Here is a 21,535-nt window from a genome sequence, read left to right on the forward strand (position 1 = left end):
CTAAAAAACTTTAGTTTTAGTTTTAGTTTTAGTTTTAAAAGCTGTTAGGTTTTAGTTATTTGACCAGCCCCGAACAGATTAGTGTCTGGAAGCTGGTCATGTTGGTTGCCTTAGTCTAGGTGGATTATGTGCTACGTGCTGGCACATGGGATGAAATGGACCTCCTTAGAACAACATGGGCTTCCATGGGGGTCTTGGGAAGGCGAAGGTAGACATAAGTGTGTCAAATAAGACATACCCTCGGCGCTTTACGTCCGTGCTCATTGGCTGCTCCCAGGTGAGCTCCAGCTCCCATGCTTCCGTAAACTCTGACAGTTTATGGAAATCTCCAGTTAGTCATTCTGAACCAAACCCAGGCTGAATCCAGTAGTCAGGGTAAGGGGATTCAGTCCATTTGTAGGATGCAAGGGAAGTGCCTCTGTGCCCGGTTTGTCCCCGTCCTTCTTTACCCTGAGGATGAGGGTCGGGTGTTACCCTTTCCAACCCCAAAGTACTTGGGTGCTAAAAATGACAAAACAAAATAAACCCGAAATGGAACAAAAGGATGCTTGAATAGCTAAATGAATGTTGAAATCAGCTTCTCAGCGGGTGTGCTGTATTGGTGTGATATGGTTTGCAGAGGTTGTGTTTCCAGAATTTTCTACTTTTACCGACTCCCTGTTGTAGCTCAGCATTTGTTTCCTCCTCTTCCCCGCTTTGGATTATGAAGTTGGGGTGGAAGTGTAAAAACTAGAACCCATGCAAACCTGCCTGAAACTTGTATTTGAAATGATGGTAAAGCAGGTTTAATTACAGAGGCAGATTGCTTAATTATTGTTACCTGCAGCGAGGTCCTTGTCTTTCTGCAGAGGCTTCTATAAATAGACTTCAGACCCAGCCCCCAGGGCATAGTTCCCTTTCAGCCTCTTTGCTTAATTTAAATTGCTGGTTTGATGGGGTTATTTTTGAAACCCTTCTCAGGTTGACTTCCCCCTTAATCCCTAAACCTTCTACCCTCATCTGCCAAATTATATGTAATGCACTGGAGCTGGAGTGCTTTTGGCATTTCATGAGTCTGAGAACTTGAAATTTGATTTAAATGTTAATTTATTGCGACAAAGGTTGGGTGCTTATGTTCCTGTTCCTGTGCATGTCTGTCCGTGGACTTGGCATGAGACTGGGTGCTCTCCCGGTTCCTGCTGCATCCCCGGAGAGCAGCAGGTGCCCCCTCCCACCCGGATTATTTTAAAACAAGAGTCTAGCCTAGTTCAGAATGCATGAAGCTATTCTATTGTTGGGTTTTAGTGATACCTATGGCCATTTACTCCAGGTGTAGTTGGCATGAAATTTTAAAAAAAGAATATATATATGTATATATACACACACACACACACTAAAAAGTTGACTCCATTTTTCTTCTTTTGAATATTAAATACTTTCTTAGTGGGTTATTTTTATTTATGAGAGACCTTTTCTCTCTACTTCTTTTTGTCTCTCTTTTCTGGCTTTTCGGTGTATACTTAAATATTGTTCCAATAAGGTCAGATATAAAGGAGTATTTGTGGATTCATATGAATCATAGTAATTAACAGGAAAGAATTGCATAATTCTTACCCCTTCTCAGTTCTCTTGCAAACAGCCCAAGTAAATATAGTTTCTGTTGCCTCTGGGAGACCTACTAGATGTTCTAGGCTAGAATAGGAAGGACATTTAATTAAATTGCTATCCTAAGTAAGCAGACCAGCCTTTGTATAAGATGTAATATGCCTGGGTGACTCCTTAATGAAAAGAATTAAATGTACTCTCCCCTCAGTCTTAGGGGCATGAATATATGAGTATTTATTAGTTTCCTGAAGTATTGTTTAGTAGTAGTATACTGAAAGCATACAAAATTGACTTATGCATCAGAAGCATTTAGAGAAACTATCTTAGATGAATGTGGTTTTACATCCTGGTAATATTAGAAAAAGTAACAAAACACACTCTACTTTTCCATGTTCATATATTTGAAAGAATTTTAGAACTCTTGTCAGCAATAAGATACGAAGGCTTGGGGATTTAACATTCTACTTTTGGGAGGCATCATTCACATTAGTGGGGCGGGTAAGAATGCTGCCTTTGTAGTGTGCCTCTCTTTCTGCGTGATAGACTTTCAGATTGAGCTGGAGGGAAACCGTAGTATTTCTAGTCTATTCGTTTCATGTTCATTTGATTTAGCTGTTGTGGTGGGTCTCTTGGGATGAGGATGAAGAACATTGAGGTCAGTCCTGGCAGGTTATAGAGGAGACCTCTAATTTACAGCAGGGTATGTTCCTTTATGAGTCAGTGCTGATGGCTGGAATGAACCCCCCCATATCCCCCCGCTGTAGATGCCGTGTTAGAAGTGGTGATTGAGTTCTTTGACACAAAATGTAATGCACTCTTAAGTAATCATAAGCAAAATTTCTTACCTTTCTGAGCTTCTTCATCTTAAAATGAGGATAATGATCCTAGTATCTACCTCATAGAGTTTTTGTGAAGATGAAATGAATGAATGCATGTGAAGTTCTTGATACAGTGTCTGATGTGTAGCAAGTCCTCAAATGTTAGTATCACCTTAAAACCATTATTTCCCGGAAAATGCCTTCTGAATTTCATCGTGGAGTACTGAGAGATGCCATCTTGGGGGAAGCAGGTCCTTACAGGTTCAAGTTTGACACTGGTATGCAGGGGCTGGTGGAAAAGGCTGGGTTTGTTCTCTTGCTAGAGTTTTGCAACCTCTGTGGGGAGGGGATGGTCTTAAAGAGGCACAGACTTCCACTTACAAAAGAAAGTCACAGGGATGAAAAATGCAGCATACGGAATGTAATCAAGAATGCTGTAATAATGTGATAATAACGCAGTAAGAACCCTTACCGTGGTGAGCATCTTGTAATGTATGTTCGTGTTGAATCCCATGTTGTACACCTGAAACTAATAGAATATTGCATGTCAGCCATACCTCAGTTAAAACAAAAAAAAAAAAGAAAGAAAAAGAAAATGAAGACCCTGGTATCCAAGTGGCTCCTCCTATAGATGGACTTAGCCTGGGGTGGTGATTTGGGAGGGAGGTTCCAGCACATGGGGCTTCTAGCGGCTTGGCAGTGACTGTGGCTGGCTCCGGGGCTTCTGGCTTAGGTTGGAGGGGAGGTGACAGCATTTGGGAGACAGACGAGTGCCCTTTGAAACTACCGGTGTTTCATTTCTCCAGTGGTGCTAAGAGCCCATCTGAAATAACTTTGACCATTTAAATCTTCCCTTTTCTTCCTCTTTCCTCCAGGAAGAGACAATGGCCAAAATGGAGGTGAAAACGTCACTTCTGGACAATATGATTGGGGTTGGAGATATGGTTCTTTTAGAACCTCTCAATGAGGAGACCTTCATCAACAACCTCAAGAAGCGCTTTGACCATAATGAAATCTATGTGAGTATACGCTGAAGGTCGCCTGTGGGGCTTAGACCTGGGGTTTCGTGGCCAAGAACTGGCTTCTCTTCTCCAGACTCTACTTTTTTCTCTTTGTTTGGTAGAGTCCAGAGGAATTTGTTTCTACTCTCACAGAGAGTGTTGGGTTGCTCGTTTGGCACATGAGTAATACTGATTAGAGTCAATGAGTCTGTTTTCCGAATGATGTTTACTGTGTGCAGAGTATCGCACTGGGTGTTGGAGGCGTCAGAGAGCGAGTGGAATACTGAGCTCCAGTCCTGAGGAACAGACATTTGGGAGGAGTTGTAACATCCATAGGCATCTTCCTGGATGCCTTCAGAAAATGAGGGTTTTATCCTCTGGGAAGCTGCTCATTAAAATGCAAGGCAGTGACTGTCAAGAAGGACATGAACTTGTTGACATTTGTCGATAGTCGAGAGACAGAAGCAGACTCTCAGATAAGGATATATGTTTGCTCCCTGGAGATTTCGGAGTAGTCCTGTCCCGCTACATGGAAGTGTAGGGTCATGTACAAAAACGAAAACATGAAGATCGACGATAATAGAATGTTTATGTACTGGAAATTCTTTATAAAGGATTTCATACTGTGAGTTTAACTGTTGAGTTCCTTACATATATTTAAAACATGAGTAAAAAATACTTGCACGTGTGACTTTTTAGGAATTTGGATAAAGCCCAGAAGTTTGCCTCTCTTCAGGTAGAGCTGTGTTGTTAGCTAAGCCAAGAGGACGGGGCGCCGATCCTCTGTCCCAGCAGCTGAGATGGAAACAGGACGCATGGATGGAAGTGGTTTCACTAGATGCCGCCTCGCTCCCAAGTCCTTTCCTTCTTTTTTGTAGCATGTCTGTTTGGAGATGAGTTGGATTATTGGGACATGCTTCATGTTTTTCTGTCTGTCAATGTGGGAGTAGTAAGAAGAAATATAAATAGAGACCTTGTAAACGATACGAGTATGATCAATTATTACTTTTGTGGGATGAATATAGTTTAAAAAGTGATGTGCAAAGCTGAATTATTTTAGGCCACAAACAGTTCTCCTTTCCAGTTAGCCAGTTATGTTTCAGGGATGACTTCGGATAATTAGTTTCTTTTGTTGAGGGAGGAGGGGCAGAGGGAGAGGGAGAGACAAAAATCTCAAGAAGGTTCCACACACAACGTGGAGCCTGATGAGGGACTCGATCTCACAACCCTGAGATAATGACCCGAGCCGAAATCAAGAGTTGGACACTTACCCGGCTAAGCCCCCCCAGATGCCCTAGGATAATTCATTTCTTAAGGAAATGGTAGTTGTCATCTGGAACTTGAACTTTTTATCTTTCTGGATTTGTGTTGCTAAAAGTAGGTGAGGTTGACAATCGCTTGAGATACGCACATACTGCTTGCAGAATATTATCGTGATAACCAGATCCCAAGTTCAGAGATGGAGTTATGGAGACTGCGGATGCAAATGGAAAAGGTATAAAGTCTGCTGCCGGCCAGGGAGGAGGTCCCGCTTGGCTTGGCAGCGAGGCCAGCGTCCCCTTCCCGCAGAGCGGAGCGGCTCGGCTTTCAGGTGGGAAAGTGCCGGGCTCTGCGGCTTTCACTGAAAGCACAGTCTGACAGCCAGTAAAAGACAGACTTTTAAACACTGGTCTTTGAGATGGAGATAGGAGCAATCAGTTCTATCGTAAGTAACACTGCTGATCATTTTTCTTTTTGGCTCGAAGAAACACAGATCACTTTTAGTGGGATTGAAAACGGGATGGAGAGCGGCACGTTACAGGCGTTCACATACCTGACTTCTTGTGCCGACTGAGATAATATGATCCCCTTTTTCACAAAATGCCAAATGTTAATGTTCATGGGTCCTCAGCAGACAAAATGTCTGGGTTTCAGCCCTACCTAATTTTATTTTCTAACCATTTGAGGAATGCCCTTCTGGTATAACAAAAACAGAAGCAGAGAATGGCTTTCTGCTTCCAGATAGTCATATCAGTTAACATTTTCTGAGGTATGTGAGGGCTGCCATTTCCGTGAGATGTGTGCCTTCATTTTACAACAAAACATACATAATATTGGGAGGTTGGGCGTTCTCTATTTGAAGCAAAAAAAAAAGTTACAGAGGAATTGTGTATAGTATGATCCTTCTTGTTTTATTGAGGGGTTTGCGGATGTGCACACGTGTTTGTCGAGAAACGCATGGTAACTTCGGGCGTCGGGCGGAATGAGATATGGGGGACAGGGAAGGGTTACCCTTTTAGATCTCCATATTATAGAACTCATTAAGTCAAGCATGTATTGTTTTTGGTAATAAAAAAATACTATACGCTAAATTTGATCATTATACCTCTGTAACCCCATATGTCATGTATATCCCCCTTGAGAAATCTGTTTCTGGCTCTTATTTTGGTACTGTTCCTGCTTTGCTTTTGTTCATAGGTTGCTGCAGGATTGTTAGCCTGATGCCAGAGGCCAAGTTAATATGACATATGGTGTTTTACTGTCTTGTACTTCACCTTGTTTTTAAATTGTTTCCTGGACGATGAAAGTACAGGGTTTTTTTTTTTTTTTTTTTTTTAAATCTCTTTTGTAGTCTCATAGTTTTATACTGTAGAAATGGGTCCATCACGATCCACCGTATGAACAAAAATGATTGTTCTTGTGTTCAGAAGCCATGGTTGGTACCGGGGCCAGTGAATGGAAGGACCTTGACTCAGACTTTGGGACTCTGGGTATCTGTATAGACTTAACAGGCTCCTTTGTGAACCAGCTCAAGATCAGGGGACCTTCTTCTTCCATCCTGCCATCTATCCACTCGCCCCCACACCCCTGATATCTGGGGATAAGAAATAGTCCCTGCCGTCACAGAGCTCTCACAAGGGACTAGTTGGCTTCTAGATAGAAGTTTTCAACTTTCTGGATCATTCATAACTATTAGTGATTTTCTGGATCTCCAGCGCCCTGACTCTGGCAGTAGACTCCCTTGTGATCCTGTCATAAATCCGAAGAAGCCCTGGGTGGACTGTTGGTTTACGCACATACCCCTGAACCACTGACTGGTCTGGTGACCAGGATGAACTGGGTGGCTTCAGAAAATGACGTCCACCCCTAAGACTGGTGTAGGGTCAGCTCTTTCCAGAGTAGATGCGGTGTGTGTCAGTGGGTGAATACCCAACCAGATGTATTGATGACCCTGTTCAAAGAAGCGGAAGGGAAGAAAGAGGAGTCAGTGCGGATGAGGTCATTGCTGTAAACCCATCCCATGTTTGATGGGGAGTTTGCGGTGAGTGCCTTTGTGGATGTTGGTACCAAAAGGATATGCCCCATGGAAAGCGTAAGTCATTTGAGTTCTGGGCTTCAGGTGTGCCCGAAGGCATGCTTTTCAGACTTTCTCCCAAAGAATTTCTAATGGCAGAGAAGAGTAAATAGGTGCCCCAGGGACTCGGGGAACATAGTTGAAGTCCATCCATGTCAGAGAAGTTTTGTTGAAATATTTGTTTCCAAAGTAATTCAACTTAATTCCGTCCTGTAATGCATATGGATTTTGTCCATTATACTCCTTGCAGCCCTTTGAGTAATACATGTTTCTGGTGCTGACAAGTACATTTAGTTTGCTTTTTATCTGAATTGTCAGATCGGGGGTCATCCAGATGTAGAGGGCTGAATTAGTCCAATTTCGTGATCTTAAGTTAAACCAATTGTAACTGTGAGTGACTGCTTTGAAAGTCTCATAAAAATTGTCTTCATTTTTCCAAGTTAGGGCTGGAATCGGGATCCCCGTACAGATGGGATCAGATACTTTTATGGAAGATACTCGAGGGCATGTTCAGCAACATCTTTGCTTTGTCTTGAGGTGGGTTCATGCGTTGGTTCACCATCCCGTTTGTGGCCAGGCAGGGTTCCTGTTCTGGGACAGTTGCAGACATCGGCGTGCTCTTTGCAGCAAGGGCTCTTCAGCTGGACACGGAGAGGACCAGGTGAGAGTAGAGCGAGGGAACGTTGGCCCGATGGGGTAACAGGCGGGGCCAGAGACTGTTTGCTTTTACGCCTCCCTCTGGGCAGAGTTCGGTTCCGGCTGGGACAAGTTGCAGGACGTGCCTTTCGGTCTCGCAGTCTGTGTGGGGTCAGTGTTGGGAAATGCTGGCTGTGGCAGGACTGAGCGTCACTCCTCTGTACTCTTTCTGCCTTTGTCCGTCCTTCCTGCCTCCCCCACCCTACCCCCGCCCTGGCCCGACTTCAGGTGGCAGGATTTCATGTGGACTTGTGGTGGAGGAGACCCACCCAGACACGGTTCTGTTTTTAGGGTGGCTGGTCAGGACTGTGGTTCTGTTCAGGAACAGGAAAGCTGCAATTTAGGTGAGAACAAGGCCCAGGGCAAATTTGGAAACCGAAGCACCAAGGTGTCTGTTCTCTGACAAATATTTTTGGTGCTGGCAAGGCAGTTTAGTTTGTTTTCCATCTGAATTGTTTGGTTGGGGATCATCCGGATAGGGAGGACTGAATTAGTCCAGATTCAGGATCTGAAGTCGAACTAATTGTAGATGTAAAAGTGACTGCTTTGAAAGTCTAGTAAAGATTGTCTGAATTTTTCGAAGTTAGTGCTGGACTTAGGGTCCCCCAAGGAGGAAATCAAAGTTACTTTCATAGTGGTGTTGAAGCCGCTGCGAGTGCATGATCGGCTCAGTTTAAAGTAGCGCAAAGTACACGAACAATAATACCCGCCAACATTTATATATACTTACTTGAAGTTTCAAAAACACTTTCCACTTACACAGCTTAGGGGTAGGGGAAAATTCATGGGAATTTGGCATTAATGACTTCTTAGTTTTCTGTTTCTGCATGACAAATTTCCCCCAAACTTTGCAACTTGGCGTAACATATGATTCTTATCTCATCTTTTCTGTGGGTCAGGTGTTGGGGGCGGGGCTGACCTGGGCCCTCTTTGGGCTGTGTTGTTCAGGTCTCACGGGAGGCTGGGTCCTCTTCCAGGCTCACGGGGACGTTGGCCGAGAGCGGGGCTGGTGTGCCGGTGTCCAGTTTAATGTCGTTCCTGCTCCTGGGACGTTCTCCGATCTTTTCTCCTTTTTAAAATTTGCTTTAAGGATATCCTTTTCTTGCAATTCTTGGAATTACGCTTTTGGAAACAATAATTCAGATGGTACAGGCACGCATAACATAGAAATGGGGTTTTTCTCCGCCCGGTTACCCAGTCTCATTTCTAGAAGTAATCGTAGTTAAGAGAGTGGTGGGTCGCTTTCCAGATTCTGTTAGCTTCATGAACAAATCAATTTTTTTCCTACAGTTGGAAGAAGATGGCTCTTGACCCAGAGAACCCAGACCCATAAATGTTTGAGTGAAAAATCCATTTTTACTGTCACCCTCCATCCCACCTGGACCAAGAGAGAAAGGAGGAGGGATTCTCTGACCTGGTCCATGAGGTGCCTCGACATGATAGGGGACGGGGGGTTCACCGGGAGCGGACTGTCCCGGGCTCCCTGAAAAGGGACCTGCAGGAGACGGGACGCTCACATTGCGTGTGTTTCCCAGATTGTCTGGAACAGAGATGAAGGCTCTGTCGGAAGGCTGGATGACGCTGCTAAAGAAGAGGAACCACGGGGCTGAGGAGAAATGTTGTGTCTAGTTTCTGAGCACAGTATCTCTTGGACAGTTTTGTCATATTTTTCCAAACAATGATTCTTGGTGACAGCTCTCCAGTGTCAACCTGCCTCAGCTATCTTAAAGCCTTTGGTGATTAGAAAATTTCTTCCTCTCAGAGCTTGCAAAGCGGGCACAAAGTGGTTTTATTATGCAGGCGCTCTGCAGTACTTAAAATGTTTGTATAACTGTGTAGCATTTTTAATATATTAATTTAAATGTTCAGTCAAAACCATATTTGAGGTTTGAGCTGAAGGAAATGAAGGCCTGACCTTCGACCTGCAGTGGTGGTATTTTTTTTTGTTGTTGTTTTTCTTTTTTTTTTTTTTAAAGATTTTATTTATTTATTTGACAGAGATCACAAGCAGGCAGAGGGGCAGGCAGAGAGAGAGAGGAGGAAGCAGGCTCCCCGCTGAGCAGAGAGCCAGATGTGGGGCTCGATTCCAGAACTCCGGGATCATGACCTGAGCCGAAGGCAGAGGCTTTAACCCACTGCGCCACCCAGGCGCCCCTGTGGTGGTATGTTTTGATGGCAGTGTGGTGGGTACAACACCAGTCGTGACTCTGCTACTTATTGTCTGTAAGACCTAGGACAAGTGCCTTAACCCCCGGGAGACTGGTTTATTATTGCTAAAATTGTAAATGGTAATGACTCACATTTATTAAGTCTTACTGGTATTGTGTGCTATTCTTTTTGTTGTTGTTGTTTGTTTAAGATTTTATTTATTTGAGAAAGTGAGAGTGAGACAGGACATACACACAGAGGGAGAGGGAGAGAGGGAAGCAGACTCCCCACTGAGCTGGGAGCCCAGTGTGGGGCTCAATCCCAGGACAGTGGGATTTTACTAGAAGGAAACTAAGGCTCAGAAAGCTTGTCACTCGTCCAAGGTCACACGGCAAGTAGGTGGTCAAGCCGGGATTCACATTCAGGACGTCTGGGTCCAGAGTTCATGCTTTGAACATTAGTCCTGTTGAGTACATGATTGCTGCGGACGTTTAGCGATTCTACTGATGTCCTAGTATCCGCAGTCTGCAGTGTGCTATCCGAAGTGATCGAGTGTGCAATTGAAGAATGTGTAGATTTGGAACAGGGTAGTCTCAACAATCCAGACACATAGCTGAGGTGACGGCATTCCTGCCACATATTGAGTTAGTGTTCAGCAGCACAGTGACGTGAACTAGGTTGACGGGGAGTGTGTTCAGTTCTAAACGCGCAGGCACTTGATAGTCCAAGCAAAGTGATAGCAGCTGTTGGGATGATGCTTGCCCCTCTGGGAGATGGGGGGAGGCCTTGGGAGGAGGTTGTTTTCATCATGGTCACTGGATGACAGGAGATTGACAGCTGCGTGAGGTCCTTCACCTTTATGAGCATAAAATAGAGGAGAGGGAGCAGACCAGCACAAGGGGCATGTGGCCAAGTCACATGACCAACTCATCTTGCCCCCCCTCCCCGCGAGGCACCTAGTTCTGGTGTGACATCTATACCACAGATCTATATTAATGGCCATCCTAATTTCTAAAGCGTTTCTAGACTATTTTGGAGGGCTGGAGGCTGCGATACAATGCGGCATGTTGGAAAAGGCACAGGCCTTTGACGCATAGACCTAAGGTTGACCCTTGGCCGCTCACAACCACTGTGGGCGGTGTGAGTTCTCCTCCCCTCAGCAGGGATCACGATGCTCATCTTGTTGAGTCATGGTAGGGATTACGGGGCCTCAGCCTGGTGCCTGGAACACAGCAGGTATGGAGGGCCTGGCAGGAGCCACGACCATCTATAAACCTTGGAAACCCAGAGGACTTTTCTTGAAGGTTTCAGGCACTGAGATTTCCTTGTAATTATAGTCTTTCTCTTAACCTCCCTGTCTCCCATGCTCTTCCTCTTTTCCCTGCCCTCATCTTGGTATTCATTGAACAGTTTTCATTGTTGTTGTGTTGCAAATACCGTTCTCAGCTTGTCATATACCTGTAGCACAGGACCACTCTGTACCTTAGCTGAGAGGCTTTTATTAGGTCTGGAGAACGATACATATTTGGAAAATACTTGTCTCATAATAGAGTTTATCTCAACAGTGATATTATAGTATTGTGTTACTCTGCTCTAAAATAAAGGCTGCCTGAGATGGTATTTTTAGCCAGTACTTCGGCGTGGCATAGAACTCATATATAGTTCTCTAATTTGTAGTCTGAAATGACTGGCAGCACAGGAACAGAGGATTATAATATGATGGTAGTTTCGTCAAGCCTTGGGCTAACAGCGACCAAGCCTGACCAGCTTGCTGGCCTCCCTTGGCAGCCATGGTTTGGGTGGCCTCTGGCCTACGTATGGGCTCCGGATCTAAGAGCAGTGACTTATGGCACAGCAGAGATAAAAAGAGGAGCAGGACTTATTTCTTTCCTTAAGTTTAGGATTGAGAATTACAGAAAAAGTAAAACATCAGTGAAAGCAGATGCTGGCAGTCATGGTGTAGTGAGGCCGTGATGGCCCCGTTGTGAGCAGAAACTGTGAATAAGCATCTTCGAAGTAGACCAGCTGTGGGGTAGAAAGGGAGACAGCAGTTGGTAGCAGGCCCAGAAGAAGCCGAAGCATGGGCAGGGGATGAGCACGAGGATAGTGGAACCAGACAGGAAGCCTTCACTGTCTTGTGTTGCCTTGGCCTGATGCCACCTTCCACCCAGACTCACGCTGGGGTCCCAGCTTTGCTTGTAGCTTGCTGACGGGTTACTCAGGGACTTCTGGGCTGTTTCTTAGTGCAGCAGAACTCGGTGCTTGATGCAACTTGACGCATCTCTGTGCTGAGCAGTTGAAGGAATCTCTGTTCTACTGTCACAGACTTTGGCATGAAACTATCACTAATGGTGAGACCTTGGGCAAGTCTTTTTTTTCTTTTTAAGATTTTATTTATTCATTTGAAAAAGAGAGAGCCAGAGGGAAAGGGAGAAGCAGGTTCCCTGCTGAGCAGGCAGCCCGGTGATGTGGGACTGGATTCCAGGATCCTGAGAACATGATCTGAGCCAAAGGCAGACACTTAACCCACTGAGCAACCCAGTCCCCAACCTTGGGAATGTTTTTAAAACCTTTGAATGCCTTCGGTTCCTCCTCCTGTGAAAATAGGCTATTATTAGTATGAGTTATATATATATTTTATGTAAGTATCACAGGTATGTTCCTAGAGCTGTGTGCGAGGCGCACACACGAATGCCACTGTGTTGGGTAGAAGACCCAGACTGTAGGCTACACTGGTTATGGACCTCACACTTGTAATTTTTTCACTCAGGCATTTTTTCACAATTTTGAACTGTGTCTAGAGTGTTTGCTAGACCAAACTGTTTTTAAGAAAAACAAACAAGACAAAAGTCCTTTTCGAGGGAATCTGGGAAATCTTACAAATGGGTAATTGAAAACACTGTGGCACATAATGTCTTGGTGTCTTGTGATCAGATTCCCAGGGTCGGAGAGACCCAAGAAGGGCCATTTCCTCCTCATGAAGTAAATAGTGTGTTGTCATCTCTGAAGATTGGACCAGCTTGTCTTGTATAATCATTTTCTTGGGTTCCTAGGGTTTTAATATTAGTTTCATTGAGACGGACCTCATGTGCTCATCTGGTAACTCTTCAAGTCCCTGTATACAAAGGCCATTTTGTAAGACTTCAGCATTATAGGACCCTTTATGAATTTCGCTGAGACATTAGTGATATTGTAGGCTTTTGAAGCCTCACTTGGCTAGTCACGGTGGCCAGCAGGTTCCAGCAGAGCCAAACTGGGAGTTTCTGTGATCACAATAGGTGGGATTTATGGGACACTGGCTGTGCGTCGGGTGCTCTGTTTCCTGGTTGAACACAGAGTCCCGATTAACTCTCAAATTAGACAAAGGAGGAACCAGTGTCCTCCCTCTTGTTCAGGTGAGGAAACAGGCTCGGAGGAGTTAGATATATTACCCAGGTTCACACAAAACTGAAAAACTGCCTGGTAACTTGGAACCAAGGTTCACATAGCATTTCAAATGCATTTGAAGCATTTAGTTCTGTATGACGTAGAGTCTGTGTGAAGAGCTCAAGAATAAGTCGGTCTGTTTCAGCGTCTAACCCCCTCACTCCACGCACTCTATTTTTTTTTTTTTTTTTAAGATTTGTTTATTTATTTGAGAGAGCGAGAGAGAGCATGAGTGCATGCTTGTGAGCTGGGGTGGGGGGGTGGGCAGAGGAGAGAGTCCCAAGCAGAATCCCCAATGAGCGTGGAGCCTAATGCAGGGCTCGATCTCATGAGCCTGAGATCAGGATCTGAGGCAAAATCAAGAGTCAGATGCTTAACTGACTGAGCCACCAGGCACCCCGTTTTTTAAAGATTTATTTATTTGAGAGAGAGCAAGAGAAAGAGAGAGCGTGCATGCGGACTCTGACTTCAGAACTAGTCTCAGACTCGATGGACTCATCTCCTCACCCTGACATTTGAGGCTCTCTGCCGTTGGAGCCAGTCTCGTTTCCTGGGCTGTTACTCACTGGAGGTCTGTGCTCTAGGCAGGCCGGCTCACTCCTGTCTTTGAAATCTGGGTGGGTAGGCCTTTGTGCCTCTTTCTCTGTTTTAATCCGTGTTGGAGCATCTGCCAGAATGTCCAAGACTGAACATATGCCAGTGTCTCTCTCTGCCTCTTGCTGTTTATCCACTTTTCCACCCGTGGACTTGGGCTGCCTCCGCCTTTTGCCGCGGGGTCAGTGCTGTGCTGGACCTGGGCGTACAGATAAGCATTTTGAGACTCTGGCAATTCATATTACTAAAAAAATTTTTTTGGAGACTACAACTGTCTTTGTGAAATTTTTTTGAAAAGAGGAGTTCAGTCATTACCTAAAACCTGAGTTCTCTTACGCCACTCTTTGGGGGAACATTACTTTATGTTGGTCATGCCCATCCTTTTAGACCTGCTCACATCTTTCGACTTTCTGGATCGTTTCTGGACCTCTGCAGTTCACAGGGACTGTTCCCTCACGTAGACCCAAAGCACTCACCTAGGCAATAAGAAGACAAATGACTTATCTAGCCAGGAATCGCTGAAATCTTATTTCATCCCCTTTTGTGGCTCGACAACTCTTTAAGTTTTATGTTTGATGATACAGAAGTCTTATCTTGTCAGTCTCACCCCCTAAGCTCTAATATAAGCCACTCAGGAGCACAGACCACAGGCGCGTCTTTGAGTTCCCACTATGCCTCACCCGATGTTGCGCATAAAGAAGGCCCTTAGTGACTGCCTTGCTCACTTCTTCAGAGGTTGTAGCCTGAGTTCTGTGGGAAGGGGCATTTTTACCTGGCTCCTGACCCATGCTGGATTTGAAGTGTTATCGCCGTGCCGTTGACAGTGGCTTGGATCCTGGGTTTTGGAGGAATCTTATGCATTCTTTAATACTTTTGGGGGACCATTTTAGGCTAACTTGTTAGCACTAAGTAAGATAATTCATGAAATGTTGCCTGTTGCCTTGCCACTCTCCTGGTTTATTTCTCTGATGTGCAAGGGTGATTTTTATACAGTGTCTTGCATGTCTTCATGATGGAGGTGCAAATTTTGTGTGCTGGGATAAACGTTAAAAAAAAAAAAATTTTCTGTTGAGATAAGAAATTTTCCTGTAACTACATACTTTCCTCTCCCTTGTCCTTCTTCATTTAGACCTGGTGGCATGAGGGTTTCGGCGTCCTCAGGTCCTCAGATAGGAGGCTTCTACCCAAGAGAGGCCCTCTGTCATACAAAGGTGAAGATGCTCTTGGAAGTCGTTGGACAACCCGGGTTTCTACAATTTGGCATTTTGCTTGGTCCCTCTTCCCCAAGCTGTGCAGGCCTAACAAATAGCATGGATGGTGTGCTCTGAGGAAAAGAGAGTGGACTCGTGGCTCCTTGTCCTAGCTGCACTTGTGGTAGAAAATGTGTCAGACCACTTAACTTCTTTGTATTCTGTTGTTATGGGCAGTAAGATGGAGAGTGTCGGGGTGACTGAGGGAGAGTTTAGTAAAAAGGTGTTTAAGTGCATGTTTTATGCCAGCACTTTTTTTTTATTATTATTATTTTAGATTTTATTTATTTGAGAGAGCAGAGCAAGCACAGATGGGGGAGGAGGGGGAGGGAGAAGCGACTCTTCCCAACCCCCTCCACTGAGCAGAGAGCCTGATGTGAGGCTTGGTTCCAGCACCCTGAGATTACGACCTTGAGCTGAAGGCAGATGCTTTTAACCCACTGAGCCACATAGGCGCCCCTGTGCGAGCACTTTAATAGGTCTGGGGATGAGTTGCTCAGGAACTGTGGAGACTGGAACACAGATAACTAAAATTCATTCTGAAGTTGGTAGAGAAGCTGGTAGATAGGCAGATGGGGATGCCTGGTTAGAGCCTCCGCAAAGCAGGGGCTTTAAAAACAGAGTTTGAAAGAAATCAATATTGAAAGCAGCATCCAAGAAGTCAGGGTGGTGAAAACAAGTCATTGTGAGGTTTTCATATGTGTATTTTATGGTTTAATTATAATTTTATTTTCAATTTCATATGGAGAGTTGACATGTAAACTTTCAGAATTTAGGGCTTCTAAAGATCTTAATGTTGCCCGGGGAAGAACTGTGATGTGAAAGATGTGAAACTCTTCCGACTTTTCTTTGTACGTACACTGATGTTTGGTTCATTTAGCATTGTGGTCGAACGTGCGTACAGTGCCACGTAATTGAGACTTGAAGAATATCCAAACTGTGCTTCACTATTTAACTTGAAACTTTCTTTGGTTTCTTTTGGTTAGATACCATTCCAAAATGTATTGTGTATATCCTTGTCATCCAAACCAGAACACTGTCTCTCATGCTGTCCTTTGATGGCCGTGCTGTGTTGGCCCGGTGCTGGGTGATAAAGCACTCTGGCCAGCTGAGCCGGGCTGTTGGCTCTTACTCTAAATAGCTCTTTGTTTTGATGCTTTCAGAATTATTTTGATTGATACTTTCAGAATTATTTTGATCTCTTACTCCTTTTTAAAATTTCATGCTTTGCTTCTCTTCCCCTCTGTCTCTTCCTTTTTCCATTAATGACCATTGTTTCTTCCCTTAGGGTAGGAGTTCTTTTTTTAAAGATTTATTTGTCATTTATTTATTTATATATTTATTATGTTATGTTATGTCATGTCAGTCACTTTACAGTACACCGTTAGTTTTCGATGTAGCGTTCCGTGATTCATTGTTTGCGTATAACACCCAGTGCTCCATGCAGCACGTGCGCTTAGTACCCGTCCCGGGCCTTACTCGTCTCCTCACCCCCTTCCCTCTGAAACCTTAGTTTGTTTCTCAGTCCACAATCCCCCATGGTTCATCTCCCCCTGTGAATTCCCACCCCCCTTCGTTTTTCTCTTCCTTTTTCTAATGTCCTCTGTGCTATTCCTTAAGCTCCACAAGTCAGTCAAACCATATGATAATTGACTCTCACTGCTTGACTTATTTCACTCAGCATAATCTCCTCCAGTCCCGTCCATATTGATACAAAAGCTGGGTATTCATCCTTTCTGATGGAGGCATAATACTCCATTGTATATGTGGACCATATCTTCTTTATCCATTCGTCCCTTGAAGGGCATCTTGGTCCTTTCCACAGTTTGGCGACCATGGCCATTGCTGCTATGAACATTGGGGTACAGATGGCCCTTCTTTTCACTACATCTGTATTTTTGGGGTAAATACCCAGTAGTGCAATTTCTGGGTCATAGGGTAGCTCCGGTCAACAAAACTAAGAGATAACCCCTGGAACAGGAAAAGGTATTTGCAAATGACACTACGGACAAAGGGCTGGTATCCAAGATCTAGAAGGATAGGAGTTCCCAACTCAGTTTATCAACTGTACGCAAACTGTTATAAACCTATCACATTTATGTTTTTTTCTGGGGAGAAGTTGTAAGTCCCATAGCTTTCATTGGCATTTCAGAGGGATTGACAGCTTGAAAAAGGTTAAGAACTGCTCTGTAGCAGTATTTGTTTTTTTTTGTTTTTTTTTTTTTAAAGATTTTATTTATTTATTTGACAGAGAGAAATCACAAGTAGATGGAGAGGCAGGCAGAGAGAGAGAGGGAAGCAGGCTCCCTGCTGAGCAGAGAGCCCGATGCGGGACTCGATCCCAGGACCCTGAGATCATGACCTGAGCCGAAGGCAGCGGCTTAACCCACTGAGCCACCCAGGCATCCCTGTAGCAGTATTTGTTAAACTGTAAGTTTCAACCTGTTAATGGGTGATAAAAAACCACTTGGTGGGTTAGGACCAGCAGTTTTTTTTTAAAAAAACTGTAATGACTAGACTTGAACAAATACTATCAGTGTGTCTCAGATGGTAAGAGTATTCAGGGTTTCATACATATGTGTGTACGTGTATATAATATGCACTCGAGCACACACACACTTCATCTTGATGAAAATTTATTTCTTACGGTGAGTCACAGTTGATCGTCTGAGACATACGGCTACAGAGTGGCCCCACTTTAGAGATGCTGCTGCTCTTCCTCTGTAGTGTGCTGAGTTTATTAGAAATGTGGCTAAGATGAAAGTAAGTGAGGCCAGAAGGATTTTCTCTCCTTTTAGAAATGTTTACAGAATTGATTACTTTGGAATATTTAGAGAAGAAAGTAAGATAGAAGGGTGGGTCTGGAGAGACACTGTCATGGTTGCTGCCACCATGATTAAAACACGGTTCTGTGGGTCCTGAAGGGGAAGACCACACGCTGTGGCTTTCACCTGTGGTTACAGGTGACTTTTTCTGGGGAGACTTAAAAAATTGTTCTAAAAGATTTTATTTATTTATTTGACAGAGAGATAGCAAGAGAAAGCAGGAGACAGTGCGGGATGTTGAGGGGGGTGGTGAAGGGCAGAGGGAAAGGGAGAAGTAGGCACCCCACTGAGTGGGGAGGCCAGTACGGGGTTAGCCCCAGGACCCCGGCATCATGACCTGAACCAAAGACAGAGTCTTAACTGATTGAGCCACAACCGGGGAGACCTTAAAAGATGCAAATGCCTGATCTTTGGGTTACATATATCGGGGGCCTTTCTTCTGCGTTCTGAATTGCTGGGTGCAAGTCCTCCAGGAAGGTTCTGTGGGTCCTGAATAGTTTTCTCTGTGATCACAATAGGAATATTCTTTTTTTTTTTTTTTAAGATTTTATTTATTTATTTGACTGACAGAGATCACAAGCAGGCAGAGAGGCAGGCAGAGAGAGAAGAAGGGAAGCAGGCTCCCTGCTGAGCAGAGAGCCTGATGTGGGGCTTGATCCCAGAACCCTGAGATCACGACCTGAGCTGAAGGCAGAGGCTTTATTTAACCCACTGAGCCACCCAGGCGCCCCATAGGAATACTCTTGAGTATTATTTGGTTATTCACAAGGCATGTGTTCTGGAATGCTGCAGATATCTGAAATATGAAGACGGAGATTGTTTGGACTTAGGAGTGTTTGTGTATTCTTGATCTAATGTCTGCCCTTGAGAAATGAAAGATAAAGTTGGTCATCGAATGTGCCATTTATAAAAAGTTAGAGCTTTTTCTCTCTCTCCCCTTTTCTTTCCTCCTCGTTCCCTCCCCCACCCCCACCTTCCGTCTTCCTGCCCACCCCTCCTCGCCCCACCCCTCCTCTCCCCTTTCCCCTCCCCCCCTTCACCTCCTTTTTCCTTCCTAGGCGGCAGAGGCTAGTCCCACAGGGCAGCAGGACTAAAGGGGGCTTTCCCGTGTCGTGGAGGCAGTGTGTGTGTGTGCCTGCGTCCTTGCGGACGCCAGGGGCTGGGAACGTGGACGTGGCGAGCCGGGACGTGGCGAGCCGGGACCTGGCGGAGACGGTTAGGAGAGTAGTTAGGAGGAGGTTAGGAGGTTGATTGAGCAAATACATACATACATGCTAGGGAAATGAGAACCAGGCTTGTCTCTGTTAGAGAAGGGAGATAGAACCTAATTGGGAGATAGTCTGGGCCCTTACGGCCAAGAAGTCCCTTGCACTGTAATCTGCTTAATGGGAGAATCCGGATTCTGGTCGGAGTTTCCTGGGTTCTTTGGGGCCGCAGGGACGAAATTGAGAGATGAGCGCAGCCATCGAAGTGGTCTGCTGAGAGACGAACTGAGCCGCGGGAGGCCTTTTGTGGGCCCAGTTGGTGCAGGCACTGTCCGAGCTGGACACAGGTGACACACACGTTACCAGTCAAGTGAGTGAGTGGAACTCGGGGCGGGGGGTGGGGTAAAGGGGATGATGTTTGTTGCTCCCTTTTGTAAAGATCTGTAAGCTTTGCTTTTTTTCCTCCTTTTTTTCTCCGTGACATATTCAGAATAAACTGGACACACCCAGCTCTTAATACTTACTACTGGACTCTAAGAAACCCTGTGTCCTGTCTCCAACCTCTTAATGCCAACAGCTGCTGAATGAGTTAGTGCAGAGTTCTTTTTAGAGCCCGGTGCAATAAGCAGATACCAACTTTAAATAATATACCGTGGCTTGTTAGAAAAATAATGTCTTCTTATTTGTAAGCCCAGATGTTAATTGACGTGAACATGAACTGCTGGTACTGTTGTCCTGATCCCCGGAGAGGAGGTGCAGTCCGGTACCGCAGTGCCCGCATGTGAAGTGCAGAGCTGCCAGGGCCAGCGTGGAATCCTAAGCCCCGCGCGGCCGGGCAGCTGCGGTGAGGAACCCTTCTGTGTCTCCGGAAAGTCGGACTGTGACGCAACATTGGAGTTACACTGTTGACACAGAGTGGGAACATTTAAATCTTTGACGAACGCACATAGACCCTTCAAGGAAGAAACCCACAAGCAGCAAGGGCAGGCGTCCTGGTAGAGGACAGGCCGAGTGAGGCATTCGAGATTAGAGGCTCGGTGTCTGGAACATGTACACAAACTAGCGAGGAGAGAGAGTGCCGTTTCTCGCCCTGTTTCCTTGTTTTAGGTTGATAAAAGCTTGTCCTGCTTGACTGCTTTTCTGCTTCGTCCTGAGCCATGTTGGGGTACCGGTAATTGTTGCTGTAACAAACCAGTTCCCCAAATTAGTGGCCTAGAACAACAACTATTTATTTGTGCCCCTTTCTCTGGGGTAGCAATTTCGGTGGACTTGAGCTTGCTCTGTCTCCTGCCGGTCTCAGCCGGGATCATGCGTCTGACTTGAGGCCTCTGGTGGCCTGACTGGGGCTGGTTGGCTTGGGATGGCTTCGCTCCGAGCGGGGCGCCAGGCTCTGCAGCTCAGGGCATCCAGCCATGCGTGGGGCTCAGGCCCATTCACGTCCTGGCTTCCAGTCACGGCCATGAAATAGGGGTTCATCCTGCGCAAGTACTTTTCAAGCCTCTGCTGTGTGTCATCTTGTAATGTCCCGCTGGACATTGGATAGTCAGGTCACATGGACAAGTCCAAGTTGAAGGCCGGAGGAATAAACTATCTCTTGATAGAAAGAGTGGCAAAGTTAGATTTCAGAGGGTTATGCTTGCAAGGGTGGAAGGGTTGTTCTGGCCAGCTTTGCAAACAGTGTCCCACAGTGGGAACCTGCAGGGAAACGGTAGAGTAAAGATTTGTTTGGTGGCAACACGTGGCATGGAGGTTTCATAACATATCGGGCACTGGAAACAGTGTACTTGCGACTAGAGTTGAGCAGAAGAAGAGTTCTGGGAGAGTGACTTTCTTAGTGACAAACGGCCCCGTTAAAGCCTATCATTCAGTTTACAAGTCTCGACGGGGCATCCTCAGTGGGCCAGGCCTTTTTGAGGTGACAGGGAGAGAACGGGGTGGGGGGGCGGGGAGAATTCCTAATTCAGTATGTATAAAATTCACAAGTAACAAAGAGAAGCTTATAACCCAGTTGTGTGGCTTTTGATTTTGGGTTTGAGGCAGCAAAGTTGTTCTCTGTCAGAATGCTACGGAGGCAGATTTTTATCAAGAATTTAGCCACCGGGAAGTTTGGTTTTAAAGAACAACTTGACCATTGGTTTCTCTGCCAACAGCAAATATTTGTCTCAGTTATTATATTCTAGAAATTACCTAAAAAAGGGCAGTCTTGTGCTTTTCTATTGAAGAAGGCCGATCTTTTAATCAACAGATATTAAAGGAATAACTGGTCATTACATTTTCGTATATACCAGTGTAGCTAATTCTGGTATATTCGTTAGAAGCGATTATGCCCGTTACTCAGTCTCCAGCATCTCCCACTTACTTGCCCAGGTAGGCTGGAGTGGGAAGAAACCTTTTAGAAAACGTGGAAAGTTGGGAAACTTGGAATCTTGTCAGGCCAGATTAATTGGTCCTCCTGATAGAATGTCAGAAATGAATGTCAGAAATAAATGTAGAAAATTGCGTGGGAACAGAGTTTTCTTTCACAACAGTGGCCTTGCCTATGCTTGACAGGATGAAAAAGTATGTGTAGAGATGACCTGTTCAGTTTTCTGGGTTGGAAGAGAAAGTCTTTTGTAGTTAAAATAACTGTGACCCATGTTTAAAAAAAAAAAAAA

The 21,535-nt window shown here is 45.1% G+C and overlaps 1 protein-coding gene across 3 annotated transcripts in view; it reads left to right on the plus strand.

Annotated features, from left to right (window-relative positions):
- MYO1B (myosin IB) overlaps positions 1 to 21,535 on the plus strand; it is a 176,631-nt gene that overhangs the window by 27,892 nt on the left and 127,204 nt on the right. For all 3 annotated transcript variants that reach the window (XM_045086522.1, XM_045086523.1, XM_045086524.1), the window contains exon 2: positions 3,278 to 3,421. In XM_045086522.1, coding sequence (XP_044942457.1) covers positions 3,287 to 3,421 — 135 coding nt within the window. In that variant the 5' untranslated portion in view covers positions 3,278 to 3,286. The remainder of the gene's footprint in view (positions 1 to 3,277; positions 3,422 to 21,535) is intronic.

Source organism: Mustela putorius, unplaced genomic scaffold, assembly GCF_011764305.1.
Source record: "Mustela putorius furo isolate JIRA1106 unplaced genomic scaffold, ASM1176430v1.1 tig00000992_pilon_pilon_pilon, whole genome shotgun sequence".
NCBI classification, from domain to species: Eukaryota; Metazoa; Chordata; class Mammalia; order Carnivora; family Mustelidae; genus Mustela; species Mustela putorius.